Below are 14,000 nucleotides of genomic sequence, written 5' to 3' on the forward strand. Positions count from 1 at the left end.
CAACAGCCACATGAACTCGGTAACTAAATCAGCCTACTATCACCTGAAAAACATAATAAGAATGAGAGGTCATGTCTAAACAAGACCTTGAAAAACTCAAATCCATGCATTTGTTTCGAATAGACTTGATTATTGTAATCGTCTACTAACAGGCCTATCTAAAGGGGTGGTTCGTAAATTGCAGCTCATCCAAAATGCCGCTGCTAGCGTCCTAACAAAAACAAAGAAATTTGAACACATTACACCAATCCTGAGATCTCTACACTGGCTACCAGTCTCGAGAATTGAATTCAAAATCCTCCTAATTACATACAAATCACAAAATGGTATTGGACCAATATACATATCAGATCTCCTCCCACCCTATATTCCAGCAAGGCCCCTAAGGTCAGCTGAGACTACCGTAATCAGTTAATCATTCCAAGAGTGAAAACAAAACACGGTGAAGCAGCTTTCAGTCACGCTGCCGCATGCTCCTGGAACAAACTCCCTGAAGAAATTAAATTATTATCTGTTATCTGCAGCATTTATGAGTTTAGGCTGAAGCATGCTGAATGGTCCATTATCCACACACTGTGAATTCACTTTAAATATAAGCTAAATGTTTTTGCAAACGTGTCATTTTACACTGCAATCTCACACACCATTTCGGGCAGGATAGCGGTTGAATACAGATGATGCAGTATCAAACGTGTCATTTTACACTGATCTCACATGCCGTATCGGGCAGGATAGCGGTTGCAGATTCAGAGATTTCTTGCTACCTACCTAGCGACAGCATTAGGGGGGAAATAGCTAACTCCTTTTTTTTCCCCACCAAGGTGTTGTGGCTCGGTAGTAGCCTACGTGAACTGGTAGGAAGTGAAGCAAGTAAAAGCAATGTAGCTTTGCATGAAATGCGCTAACAGAAGGTGACATGATCTAAAGATAATTTCGGGGATATGAAAATAAATTCTGCCATATTAGGTCCAGCTGAAGCGATGCCAGTGGGCTACTGGTTTGCATTCATGATCAATGAGTAAAGTATGTGTTTATTAAACAGAGAAACCTTCTAACTAACACAAAGCAGCAATCATAGAAAACTCAATAACCCACCTCCATCTGGCCCCCTTCACTTCAGAATCGATTCTGGCGCCTGTGTGTGTGTGTGTGTGTGTGTGTGTGTGTGTGTGTGTGTGTGTGTGTGTGTGTGTGACCATTCAGGGGGGGGGGGCAGGAAGAGTAGCTGCTGCAGTAGCAACAACAACTAAAGGAGATCCTAATAAACGAAACGGTCAAGAATATCGCCACCATTGCTCTCCAAGTGGACTTTGCTGGATCAGTAAACAGTATCTAAAAATGGCAGGTGTTGTGTTTGATTGGAGTCCAGCACAGATTTATCACCTCACATACCTAATAATTGCTATGCTGTCATCCTTCTGGAAACATGTCAGCCATTTAACACACACCCTTGTTACAAATGGGCCCTAATAAACGAAACGGTCAAGAATATCGCCACCATTGCACTCAAAGGGGATTTTGCTGGATCAGTAAACGGTATCTAAAAATGGCAGGTGTTGTGTTTGATTGGAGTCCAGCACAGATTTATCACCTCACATGCCTAATTTGCGATGCTGTCATCCTTCTGGAAACATGTCAGCCATTTTAACACACACCCTTGTTACAAACGGGCCAACTAAGTAATCTCGTTTTACAATACAGAGTGTTACGTGAGCCATGTGGCTCCTTGGCAAGAGCTTCTAAGCGGGGGTGAACCTGAGCCCACCGGTTCTCCACCCCGTTCTGCCTCTCCCTCAGCACTGTCTTAGTAACGTCCCAATTAAACGACTATCTCCTGCTTGTCTTGCTTCTCGGAGGCCAAGATACCCGCTTGATATTTCGGTCCCTTTGGTCGGCCGTATCTGGCCTGTTGGCTGGGTGCCCTGTGTTGTGTAGTGGGGGGTGTAAATCTGGTTGAAGAGAAGTGATGGGGGGGCATTTGACTGACTGCTGTCAAAGCTGGGCATTTACACTTGTGTTTGCTTGTCATTCGTCCTTAGCGACAGACAGAGCTGGACTTTGAGTGTGATCAGTCTCACCAGGGGACCAGGGGACTAGACTATTGCAGTCATAAATGTACAGGGCTGAGTTTCCCCGAATGCTTTGTCCTCAACAGGCAGGTGGTTTGTTTCTCTTGCCAGCCCATCCCTACAACAGAGTAGTGATTTAACAATTGTCAGAACTATGTTTTACATGCTGTAAAGTGATTGCTACATAGTCACAAGATTAACATGACAATGAAGCTGTCTGGATTCAAACGTAGCAAGTTTGTATGGGAAGCTCCATAGGTGTCTCCAGGGACGTTCCACTTGACCAGTGTGTTGGGGATGTTTTGAGATGTCACACTCAATTGAAAGTTGTTTTAATCAAGCAATAGAGTTTCTTCAAATCATTTGAGATGATTCGGGGCATGACCTTTCAAACATGCTGACTTGGCTCGCATTGGGTTTTTGTTGAATGCTAACAATTAGCTGTTATAGTGCCCAGGCAAGCAGAACCAAAGTGTGGATTGAAGTCTGTCCTTAGTACATAGACTCGTTTCAGGGTAAGGAACCAAATTATGTCATTTTGTAATTTGGGTAAACTGTCCCTTTCATTTATCTGAACTGTGACACAAGACTTAGTGGTGGATTCAGTAGGTTGAATATTTGGTCCTGCCCTGGCATCGACTACACCATATTATAGCCTTTCCAAAGACTGGGGCGGCTGTGGCTCAGGAGGTAGAGCCGGCGTCTAATGATCGCAAGGTCGGCGGTTCGATCCCCGGCTCCTCCTGTCCAGAGATCGGTGTCGAGGTGTCCTCGGGCAAGACACTGAGCCCCAAATTGCTTCCAAATGAGCAGGCCGGGACACCTTTCATGGTAGCTTGGTGTGGGAATGTGTGTGTGTGTGTGCGGGTGAATGAGAGGCCGTTGTAAACCGTTTTGGAATAAGACGCTATATAAAGGGCAGTCCGTTTACCCAAATCTGTCTCTGCTCATCCCCCATTAAGAAGCACGTTGAATTAGTCTTCATATCATACAGGGGGTGTTTACCAAGCCCCCTCTAATTAAACCGAAGAGATGCCTGGTCGCAAGTGCCCTTCGTCGCGTAACGCTCTGTCAAGTGCCCCTTCCCATCGGGGGGAGACGGAATGATACTGATAGCCTCGCACACCCAGCGCGCCTGGGCTGACACGACCCTGTGATTGATCACAGCGATGGCGAGCACGACCGTGGTGTTTTTTATATATATACATTATATCCCAACCCTCCCAGGCCTCTGGCAGATCACATTCCAGACAGAGCCCCTCCGCGGGGTCCTCCAGGGTTCGGCCTGCAGACCGACAGGGTTCACCGCCCGCGTCTGGATTAAACCCCCCCTACCCCTCCCTGACTGACTGACTGACTGACTGACTGACGGACGAGCGGAGGGGGGGGCGAGTGGTTCGAGGAGCTCTCAGCGGCCTCGTTAGCGCCCCGGCTGATTGAGCTCTTATTAATAGGCTCCCAGCAGTCTCTGAGCTCTCCCACGCTCATCAAACCGCGGGCGTCACTCAACATTCGAGGAGGGCCGTTCGGGGTTCAAATGGCGATTTTGCGGTTGTTATTAAGACGCACGCCCGCCCGGGCCTGCTGCAATACGAAACGCCACACAGGCGTCGGGAAATTGATCGTAGATCTAAGATGTCTTTTCTTTCCTTTTTTTGTTGTTGTCTGGGTCTTTTTGAGTGAAAGTGTGCCAAGCGCAGGGAGGAGATACAGGGAGGAGGTACTGTACTGTATCAGAGATGAGCTCCGGTGTTCTGTTGTGTTTCTGCGCCTCCACAGCTGAGAGTCACCGTGTGGTCCCTGTGCACCAAAGCCGTGTCTTACATCAAGTACCCCAAGGCCTGTCAGAAGGGTGAGTACATTATTGCGTGGGTGGGTGGGGGTCAGTGGGTGTTAGGGCTGGGTATCGCCACTGATTTCCCAAAACGATTCGATTCCGATTCACAGCTTTCGATTCGATTCACGATTCGATTCGATTCGATTCCGATTCGATCTAGTTACAATATACATGTTTTGCTTGAATATGAAAGATTCTCAGAAATAATGCTATAAATGGTTCAAGGAACCCTATAACATGTAGCATTGTTAAACATATCAATGAATTGACTCCAAAGCAGTTACATGAATGTACTTTTTATTGGAACATAAATGAACATCATTGACCAACATTTTGCAACTACAAAAAGTGCTTTTTAACGTGCTTTACTGCAGCCGATGTAAATAAAGGGGCTACAAACATAGCCTACCGGTAATAATCAACAAAAAAAGCGTTTCCGAACGTTTTTTGAGGGGTTTATATATACAAAATAAAAATGTGCAAAACTCAAACGAAAATAGTGCAATAGATGAGGGTATTTTGGGGAACAAAAAAACACATTGTAAACCATAATGTCCATGAAACTAAAGCCCTTCATTACTGCTTGAGGAAAAAATAAAAAAATAAAAATAAAAAAACGTGAAAGATTGATCTCGGGATTTATGAATCGATAATCGCTCATTTAATGAAGATCGATTCAGAATCGGGAAATCGATTTTTTGAACCCAGCCCTAGTGGGTGTGTGTGTGCTTGTGAGAGTGAGTGAGAGTGAGAGTGAGAGTGAGAGTGAGAGTGAGAGTGTGTGCTTGTGCGAGAGTGAGTGAGTGAGTGAGTGAGTGTGTGTGTGTGTGTGTGTGTGTGTGTGAGACTTGTGCGAGGACGTGGGGAGAGGGCCACCACCTGGACTGACCCAGCAGCTTGTGAGTCATGTCCCGCGCTGCCCTTTGACCTCAGGGCCGGCCGGGGACAGCCAGCTCCACTACGGGCCTCTGCTGACAGCTGTGTGCCTCTTCAGTAAATAGCGCATGCTCCTAATAACATATCTGTCAGCAGGACAAAATGATTGTCCTGGGCTCCAGCCCCACTCCCCGTCAGGGAGCTGCCCCTACGTGACCCCCGCATCATTAGACCCACCTTTATAAATAATACAGCTAGCCCAGACAATTGTTGCTGAGAAGATGGGCTTAAAGGTATAGTTCAGGTTTTTTTTCTATACAAAATGATTCTGTAAAACATGATTTAGTTATCGGGGGTTCCTAAGAAAAAATAGATATTTTCTATTAAACAATATTCATTGTGTGTTTAAATAGAATGGACTAGCTACATGGAACTGATTGACGTTGTCCTCCAAGTGACCAAACAATTTAGCTGGCTGCAGTACGCAAATCGTTAGCATCATAGCATTATTGCCGAGGTCATATTTTGGCCAAATTGAGATATCTGCCTAAAGGCTCTCACATAGTCGAGCGGACACTCTGCGGACTCTCCGCGGACAGTACGCGGACAGTACACGGACAGTCCGCTGACTTTTGAGGCTTCATAGTCGAGCGGACAGTACGCGGACAGTACGTTATGTCTGTACATATATTAAGCTGACTTTGACTTTCTGTCATGCCGTCGTCCACCGATGATGAGGAAGAGATGCTCTGTCTTATGGCTTTGCGGAGGAAAAAGCGGAGACGGTGGGGGGGACATGCGAAGTATTGATGAAGAGAAACATTTTAGCTACTTTCCGTTAATTTCATTGTTTGTTTTATTCATGTTTCAATAAATCATCGCGATCTAGTTATTTCCGTCCTTTCCATACATTCATTTATGAATTCAAATTAGCTGGGTACATCCATCCAGCAAGCACAACAATATACCGCAATGTATTTTGAACACTAAATATCTTTCAATGATCTAGAAAATATTATGAGAGATTGGCAAGTAACAATTCATATGTGGATCTGGATTCGAGTGTAGGCTACAGCACTGCGGAACGCCTTGAGGTTGGGTAGGGCCGAACCTCAAATCCAAACCCCCCCCTCCCCGTAGACACACACACACACACAACGCATCTAGACCCTGCGTGGGATTTATTTTGTGTAAGGAGGTTCAATATTTGGCTACTGACGTTAACACACAAACATTCATACATCAGCGGCTAGGTAGGCTACTGGCTGGAAAGCGGCCGGCAAGCCAGATGTACACATTATCAAGAAACATGATAAAACAGGTGGCAACACTAACAGGAGCGACCATAGACACTTATTACCAAAGTAGGCGATGATGATCTGAATCTGATCATAGCAAGCATAACGTTACATAATAGGGGTCTCGTTGGCTTATAGCCAACAATTACAATAAGCCCACAAACAGAAACATATCACTCAAGCATAGCCTACAAAGAAAACACTCATAGAAATTAAATAACACTCACTGTATCGCTGTTAGATGAGCAACAAAAAATAAATAGCCTATTGCTCATGAATCTTCACCAACTGGCTAAATCCAAAGACAGTCACAGGCAAAACTATTTACAGTTATATAGCCTATTCCACTCCGTGTTCATTTGCGGCACACAACACTGTCTGAACGCCCCCGTTGAGAAACGATGCAATAACGTTACATTTTTAGATAACTTGAATTCATTTATTTCGTTATTTTTTCAGTTGTCATACATCTAATTAATTCCGTGTCACATTTAATGCAGGTCGACCAACACACCGAGCAGTCTTTTGTGTGACACCGAGTACGCGGACATAGTCCGCGCCTCAGAAAATTTGAGCTTCCCCAGCGAACAGTCCGCAGAGGGTCCGTGGAGGCTCCGCGGACAGTCCGCGTACTGTCCGCTCGACTATGTGAGGGCCTTAACTCTACTCTCCTAACACTGCTGATTCACTGTGCATTATTACCTACTATGCCATCAGAATGCTTGTTACATTCCAAAATCACTCTGCCCAAGTCATCTCTTTGACATATAGGCATTTTTGACACTACATACAAAGATGGCTCGGCTGACAACAAGTGAAGCATGACTTTTATGCTATGAGGTTAACGAAATGTAAAAAAAAAAGAAAAAAAGAAATCCAGACCCGAGAGCAAAACAGGAAGTATTCTCAGTTGGAATAATATATGATGACACTAATAATAAGTGTAATATAAGTCATATATATAAGTGTAAACTAATACTATTACGGTACTATTGGAAATAACAAATTGTCTTCGTATTGACGTGCGTGTATTGCCTACAAACATATGAGGTGGCTGTAGAATGTCTTGTGGAGATGTTTGGAAGTGGTCATACAGTACATAGTGAGGTGGTCCCAGTCATGGGGTGGTATGTCTCAATGCCTGAAGCCAGCCAAAGAATGCTCAAGAATGGAAACATGACTGAAAACATTGTCTGGGTGAGCATACAACACTCCAATATTGTCTAATATTGAAAAAACCTGAACTATCTCTTTAAGCACTCTGGATAATAACACAACATTAGACCAATATCAGACCATGCCGTGCATCACAGAGCCTGCAAAGTCTTTTATTTCCCCTACACTTTGGTTTGCTAGCAGATTGCGCCCCCGACATTGAAGTCTTTCCTTATCAGTTCTGGAAAATATACAGTTTTCGATTGATGGTGTGGTTAATGACCCCACCCATGGCTGTTCTAGTGTTAATGACCCCACCCATGGCTGTTCTAGTGTTTAAAAAAAACCTTCTTCCTGTCATTGTGTTCCAGTAGCTGGTGGTGGTGGTTGTGGTGATTGTGGTTGTGGTTGTTGTTGGTGGTGGTGGTGGTGGTGTGTTAAGTGTCCTGCCCTCGCCTGTCCGTTCCAGGGATGGACTTCAGCAGGGACGGAGGCTACATGGCCCTGGCGGAGCGGCGCGACTGCAAAGACTACGTCAGCGTGTTCGTGTGTGACGACTGGCACCTCCTCAGGGTGAGCAGGAGAGGAGAGGAGCAGAGGAAATCACAAACAAAGCCTTGCTTCACTCCATAACTATCCTTTCATAGATGGGCCGCTATCATTTGAAGTTTGATGTTTGCAGTATACTCGTTTTTTAATATTTTATCATTTTTTATGATTCATGTAACATGTTCAAAATGTGATTGGTCGGTCCTCCTCCCTCTGTAGCACTTTGAGACGGAGACCCAGGACCTGGCGGGGGTGGAGTGGTCTCCCAACGGCTGTGTGCTGGCCGTGTGGGATAGCTGTCTGGAGGTGAGTCCCCCCGCACCCCTGCACTCTGAGGGACTGCTACCAACCACCAGGAAGGGCCACACCATCCTGAAAGTCCTTGAAATGGATCTGGGGTCACATGGATCTGAACGCACCCTCTGTCCACCCTTTGTCCTCTCTCTGTCCTCTCTCTTTCTCTCTCTGTCCTCTCTGTCCTCTCTCTGTCCTCTCTCTGTCCTCTCTCTGTCTCTCTCTGTCCTCTCTGTCTCTCTCTGTCCTCTCTCTGTCCACTCTCTGTCTCTCTCTGTCCTCTCTCTGTCTCTCTCTGTCCTCTCTCTGTCTCTCTCTGTCCTCTCTCTGTCTCTCTCTGTCCTCTCTCTGTCCTCTCTGTCCTCTCTCTGTCCTCTCTCTGTCTCTCTCTGTCTCTCTGTCTCTCTCTGTCCTCTCTCTGTCCACTCTCTGTCTCTCTCTCTGTCCTCTCTCTGTCTCTCTCTGTCCTCTCTCTGTCTCTCTCTGTCCTCTCTCTGTCTCTCTCTGACCTCTCTCTGTCTCTCTGTCCACTCTCTGTCTCTGTTCTCTCTCTGTCCTCTCTCTGTCTCTATCTGTCCCTCTCTCTGTCTCTCTCTGTCCTCTCTCTGTCCTCTCTCTGTCCTCTCTCTGTCCTCTCTCTGTCCACTCTCTGTCCACTCTCTGTCCTCTCTCTGTCCTCTCTCTGTCCTCTCTCTGTCTCTCTCTGTCTCTCTCTCTGTCTCTCTCTCTGTCCTCTCTCTGTCCTCTCTCTGTCTCTGTCCTCTCTCTGTCCTCTCTCTGTCTCTCTCTCTGTCCTCTCTCTGTCCACTCCATTTAACATAACATGACCCAACGAAATAAGAGTGTGGCTCGTTGTGACTGTTCATCAAATTGACATAATTCCCAACAAAGACATGTAAAACTTTGGGAAATTGAAGTGTGTGTGTGTGTGTGTGTGTGTGTGTGTGTGTGTGTGTGTGTGTGTATATATATATGTGTGTGTGTCTGTGTCTGTGTCTGTGTCTGTGTCTGTGTCTGTGTGTGAGTGTGTGTGTGTGTGTCTGTGTGTGCGTGCGTGCGTGTGTGTGTGTGTGTATGCGTGTGTGTGCGTGTGTGCGTCCCCCAGTACAAGGTGCTGCTCTACTCCCTGGACGGCCGGCTGCTGTCTACCTACAGTGCGTACGAGTGGTCGCTGGGCATCAAGGCCCTGTCCTGGAGCCCCAGCAGTCAGTACCTGGCCATCGGGAGCTACGATGAGAAGGTCTGGTTCCTCCTCTCCAAACCCCCTAATCTGAGTCATACTATTATCCCAGCTCCTCGTCTGTCTGTCTGTCTCTCCTGCCTTTCATACGAGGCGAGTCCATGAATGGTTTTCCATCATGTCTCTCTCAGGTGCGGATCCTCAACCACATCACCTGGAAGAAGGTGATTGAGTTTGAGCACCCGGCCACCGTCAACAACAACTCCAAAGCTGTGAGTTGTTATGCAGTGATTTATCTCCCAGAACCCCCAGGAGTTCTTGACTTGTCCCTTCAGGGTCCGACATTAACGGTTGCCCCATTGCCCGGTGCAAGTAAAACATTTGCAGGGTTTGTTTTGCGCGACAGCGACGACGCTGCTGGATCCTGGATCTGTGTGTCGGTGTGCAGGAAGAACAACGGACGGTGCAGGCGTCAGACCAGACTAGATGATCGTGGAGTGAAGATAATATTAAAGCGTACGCCCCTGTCCACCTGTCTGTCGATCAGCGCGTACGCTTTAATAATATCTTCACTGCACGATCATCTAGTCTGGTCTGACGCCTGCGCTGTCCGTTGTTCTTCCTGCTCACCGATACACAGATCCAGGATCCAGCAGCGTCATCGCTGTCGCGCAAACAAACCCTGCAAATGTTTTACTTGCACCGGGCAATGGGGCAACCGTTAATGTCGGACTCTGCCCTTTCTCTTGGTGGTTCGGTTAAGCGCTCTCACAAGACCATGTCACGCAAGCTGCAGACACTGCAGACTCCCAATAAATGAACCAGAATGCGTATAAACTTACTTAACAATCTTCATAGGAGGATTCCAATCCTGTAAGCAAATTGAAAGTAAAAAACGGGTGAAGAATCTGTTTCTAACTGTCTGGAGTGCGGAGGCCCCGTGCACAGAGCCGCCTTGAGGATAAAGTTTGAATAACCCGAATTTCTCAGGTCCTTATTTTCTGTCAGCTCTGTGACTTAGTGGATTCTTGAGGAGTGGTCCATTCATTAGTATACTACGCTTCCAAGGTGTTTATCGTGTGAGATACTTCCGTTGGGGGCGGGCTCGATTTAGGGTGCATATAAGAAGACATATAGAATATAATAACGAAATATAACAGACTTTAGAGCCATTTTTGAAAATAAATTATAAAAAATTAGATAAAAGTATCGATTATACTCCTGAGAAGCAGAACTAGTACTCAGGTGAAAAGGCAAACATCTCAGTTACCTATTGTAAGTTTGTGAGGAGAGGTTTTGGACTATGTCGGTGTGGATGAGGTGATGTTGACCGTACGACTGTCGTGGGGGGGGGGGGCGGTTGTGTTGTCAAGGTGGTTTACCAGGAGGTGGAGAGAAGGCCCGTGGTGGGGAGCGAGGACCTGTCAATCACACACATCACCATGGGCAGCACCCTCTTCAACACCCAGAGCAAATGTGAGCAGCACCACCACGCCTGGCCAGCAGGGGGCGTCGGTCAGCACCAACAACACACTCAACATTCCATCCAGTATACATTTTACATTTACATTTTTGGCATTTAGCAGACGCCTTATTCCAAAGCGACTTACAATCAATACATTTGAATACTAAGCATGTGAATCAGCAATCCACCATTCGTTGCAGGAAGAGTAATCTAGCTCGGGCCCGGGGCCATTGATAGAAGGAAAACCCTTCTCCCTATCACCTTCTAAAACTATATATTATTATTTTTTATTTATTTTTTACTGGAGAAACTGAGAAACAGTACAAGGGGGGCAATAGAAGTTCTTAGGGACACAGTAGAGGGGAATGATAGTAGGATGCTTTAGCAGCTGATGCCGAGGAGGTGTAGTTGGAAAGGAGAGAGTGATAGAGGTTAAGGTCGTCAGAAAGGCCAGTTTTTCTCCATTTCCTCTCAGCTGCTCTGAGCTCTAGTCTACAAGCATGTAGCGTTTCAGAGAGCCAGGGAGCTCGAAGAGAGGATCGAGCTGGCTCCAAGGTTAGTGGACAGAGGGTGTCGAAGGATGAGGTGAGAGCGGACAGGAGGGTTGAGGATGCCGCATCAGTGGATAGAAGGGAGAAGGATTCAACAGAGGGTAGGGAGGATAGGACAGAAGAAGAGAGGGTACGTAGGTTACGACTAGGGTTGGGTACCTACATTCGGTACCTACTAGTGTTGTTCCGATACCGATACTAGTATCGGCATGGCCACCGATACGCACCAAAATGCTGGTATCGGTATCGGCGAGTACTTTACAAAAAGGTACGTTTTTTTTTTTTTTTTTTTTTTTTTTTTTTACTTAAGTTTTACAAAAACTTTACGAGTTTTACAAAGGTTTTGAGCAGTGCCAGACTAAGTGTTAGCAATAATTTTACATCGAGGTTAGTATGCGGCTCAAAAAACATGTTTTATTGTTTTGTTTTTTCAAACGCCGTGGTATCGGATCGGTACTCGGTATCGGCAAGTACTGCACGGTCAGGTATCGGGATCGGTATCGGGATCAAAAAATGGTATCGGAACAACACTAGTACCTACCGAACCGAATTGCAACGGAGATTCCGGTGCCTCGTTTCGGTTCCTCTCTCGCCCCCTGGTGTCCGAAACGGACGTCAACCGCACGTGACATTGCCCGTTAAAGTTCCACACAGTGCATGCAATCGAGACTGAATCGCTCTCAACACACGCGAGGCGACTCGCTTGCAAATAGGGCTGCAACGATTAGTCGACATAATCGACGACGTCGATCATAAAAACTCGTCAACGTGGAATTTTTGTGTCGACTAATCGGCAATATGCGCGGGGCAAAAATAATCTAAAATCATCACAAACAGAACAGCGGAGGTACGGGTAAACAGGGCTTATGTCGGTGTCATCAAAGGTAAAAGTTGGTTTTCTCAGCTGATAATATGCATTACCTTGCTATTGGTTGTTTACTGAATGCTCCATCTGACTGTCACACTGTGATTTTACTTGTGTAAACAGTTAATGAGTAACGTTAGCCCGTTTTGTGCGTGTACTCTCATGTAGGCCTACTTCGTATTGATGAGCTGATAATCTTTCAGTGTGTGTGTGTGTGTGTATGTATGTGACTGTCAGTCACAAGTTTATATTCTACGAATGTTGTTCAGTGCTGTATGCGCGTTCCCGGTTCTGTGTGTAGGCTACTTCATATTCAATGAGCTGATTATCTTTGTGTGTGTGTGTGTGTGTGTGTGTGTCTTGGGCGTATCTGTCAGTCATATTCAGTGCTATATGCGGGTTCCCCATGTTCTGCTGCAGCTGTAGTGTCAGGATATGTTGGTATTTGATCACCTTCTATATAAAACATCGCCTCTCTGCATTAATGGCGTGCACGCGGAAAATCGCGTCAGTGACCACCCCGCCACTGATGTGATAAATCCTGGAAAAAATAACGATTTAAGTACCGTTTCGGTACCGGTACCGTTTTTAAAGTATCGATTTGGCACCGGTATCGAATAAAACCCAAACGGTACCCAACCCTAGTTACGACGAGAGGGTCTTAAGTGGTTAGAGGCTGAGAGGGAAGAGGAGGTTTTGAGGGGAAGGGAGAAGGATATAAAGTGGTGATCAGAAACTGGAAGAGGGGTAACAGTAAGGTTGGAAGTGTGGGAAGATCTGGTGAAGACAAGGTCGAGCTGATTGCCTGCCTTATGAGTCGGAGGAGAGACGGACAGGGTAAGGCCGAAGGAGAGGAGAAGGTCAAGTACTCCAGATGAGAGAAGCTTCTCAGATTGGAAATTGAAGTCACCTAGTAGTACGAGCGGAGTGCCATCATCAGGGAAGGAGCTAAGAAGGCCATCCATCTCGCCTAGGAAGTCACCGAGCTGGCCTGGGGGGCGATAGATGACAACAATGTGGAGTTTGACCGGGGAGGAGACAAAAGCAGCATGAAATTCAAAGGAGGATATAGACAAGTGTGACAGGGGAAGGACAGTGTGTGACCACTTGGGCGAGATGAGGAGTCCTGTGCCTCCCCCTCGACCAGAGGGTCTAGGGGAATGAGAAAAGGAGTAGGCACCAGAAAGGGCTGCTGGTGTAGCTGTGTTTTCTGGTGTGATCCAGGTTTCAGTGAGAGCAAGGAAATTGAGGGCCATAAGAGATGCATAAGCTGAGATAGCGTCAGCTATCCGGACCGCCGACTGGCAATTCCAGAGACCGCCTGCGGCTTCCCCGTGTGCCTGGTCTGTTTCCGCCGCCGGGCACCTGCTTGGCCGTCCTTGTGCGGGGCCCCTTGGGTCTGTGCTTGCTTGGCTGCGCCGGGTGTGTTGGTGGTGGGGTGGGCTGGGTGCGTGGGGCGGCGGGAGCTCCCTGTGGGGGGGGGGGGTGGGGGCCCACCGCTGGGTACTGGTAGGCAAACTGGCTAGTAGTCGCTCTATTTGTAGAGGGCTGCAAGGGAATTTTTCCTGGCTACATAGTGTACAGGTTTTTACTTTTGCCTGCTCGCGGCTCTGTCAGTATTGATTGATTGATTGACTGATTGACTGAACATTTTCATTGTGTGAAGCGCATTGAGTTGCATCTTGTAAGAAATGCGCTATACAAATAAAATTTGATTTGATTTGATACAGTCATGGACAGTAGAAAAAGGTGGGTAGATGAGATTGGAAGGGTTGCGAGGGGGGATGTAGCATCTAGGTGTCCTCCTGAGTGTCAGAAGAACAGGGATAGGGAGAAAGCACATTGTGATAAAAGTCTGTAG

At 46.7% G+C, this 14,000-nt stretch overlaps 1 protein-coding gene across 3 annotated transcripts in view; it reads left to right on the forward strand.

Annotated features, from left to right (window-relative positions):
* Positions 1–14,000, forward strand: part of wrap73 (WD repeat containing, antisense to TP73) — a 46,036-nt gene that overhangs the window by 28,836 nt on the left and 3,200 nt on the right. For all 3 annotated transcript variants that reach the window (XM_080533612.1, XM_080533614.1, XM_080533613.1), the window contains exons 5-10: positions 3,849–3,921; positions 7,705–7,808; positions 8,004–8,090; positions 9,184–9,318; positions 9,450–9,530; positions 10,632–10,734. In XM_080533612.1, coding sequence (XP_080389738.1) covers positions 3,849–3,921; positions 7,705–7,808; positions 8,004–8,090; positions 9,184–9,318; positions 9,450–9,530; positions 10,632–10,734 — 583 coding nt within the window. The remainder of the gene's footprint in view (positions 1–3,848; positions 3,922–7,704; positions 7,809–8,003; positions 8,091–9,183; positions 9,319–9,449; positions 9,531–10,631; positions 10,735–14,000) is intronic.

The sequence above is a fragment of the Nansenia antarctica genome (genome assembly GCF_963989245.1).
Source record: "Nansenia antarctica genome assembly, chromosome: 6".
NCBI lineage: Eukaryota > Metazoa > Chordata > Actinopteri > Argentiniformes > Microstomatidae > Nansenia > Nansenia antarctica.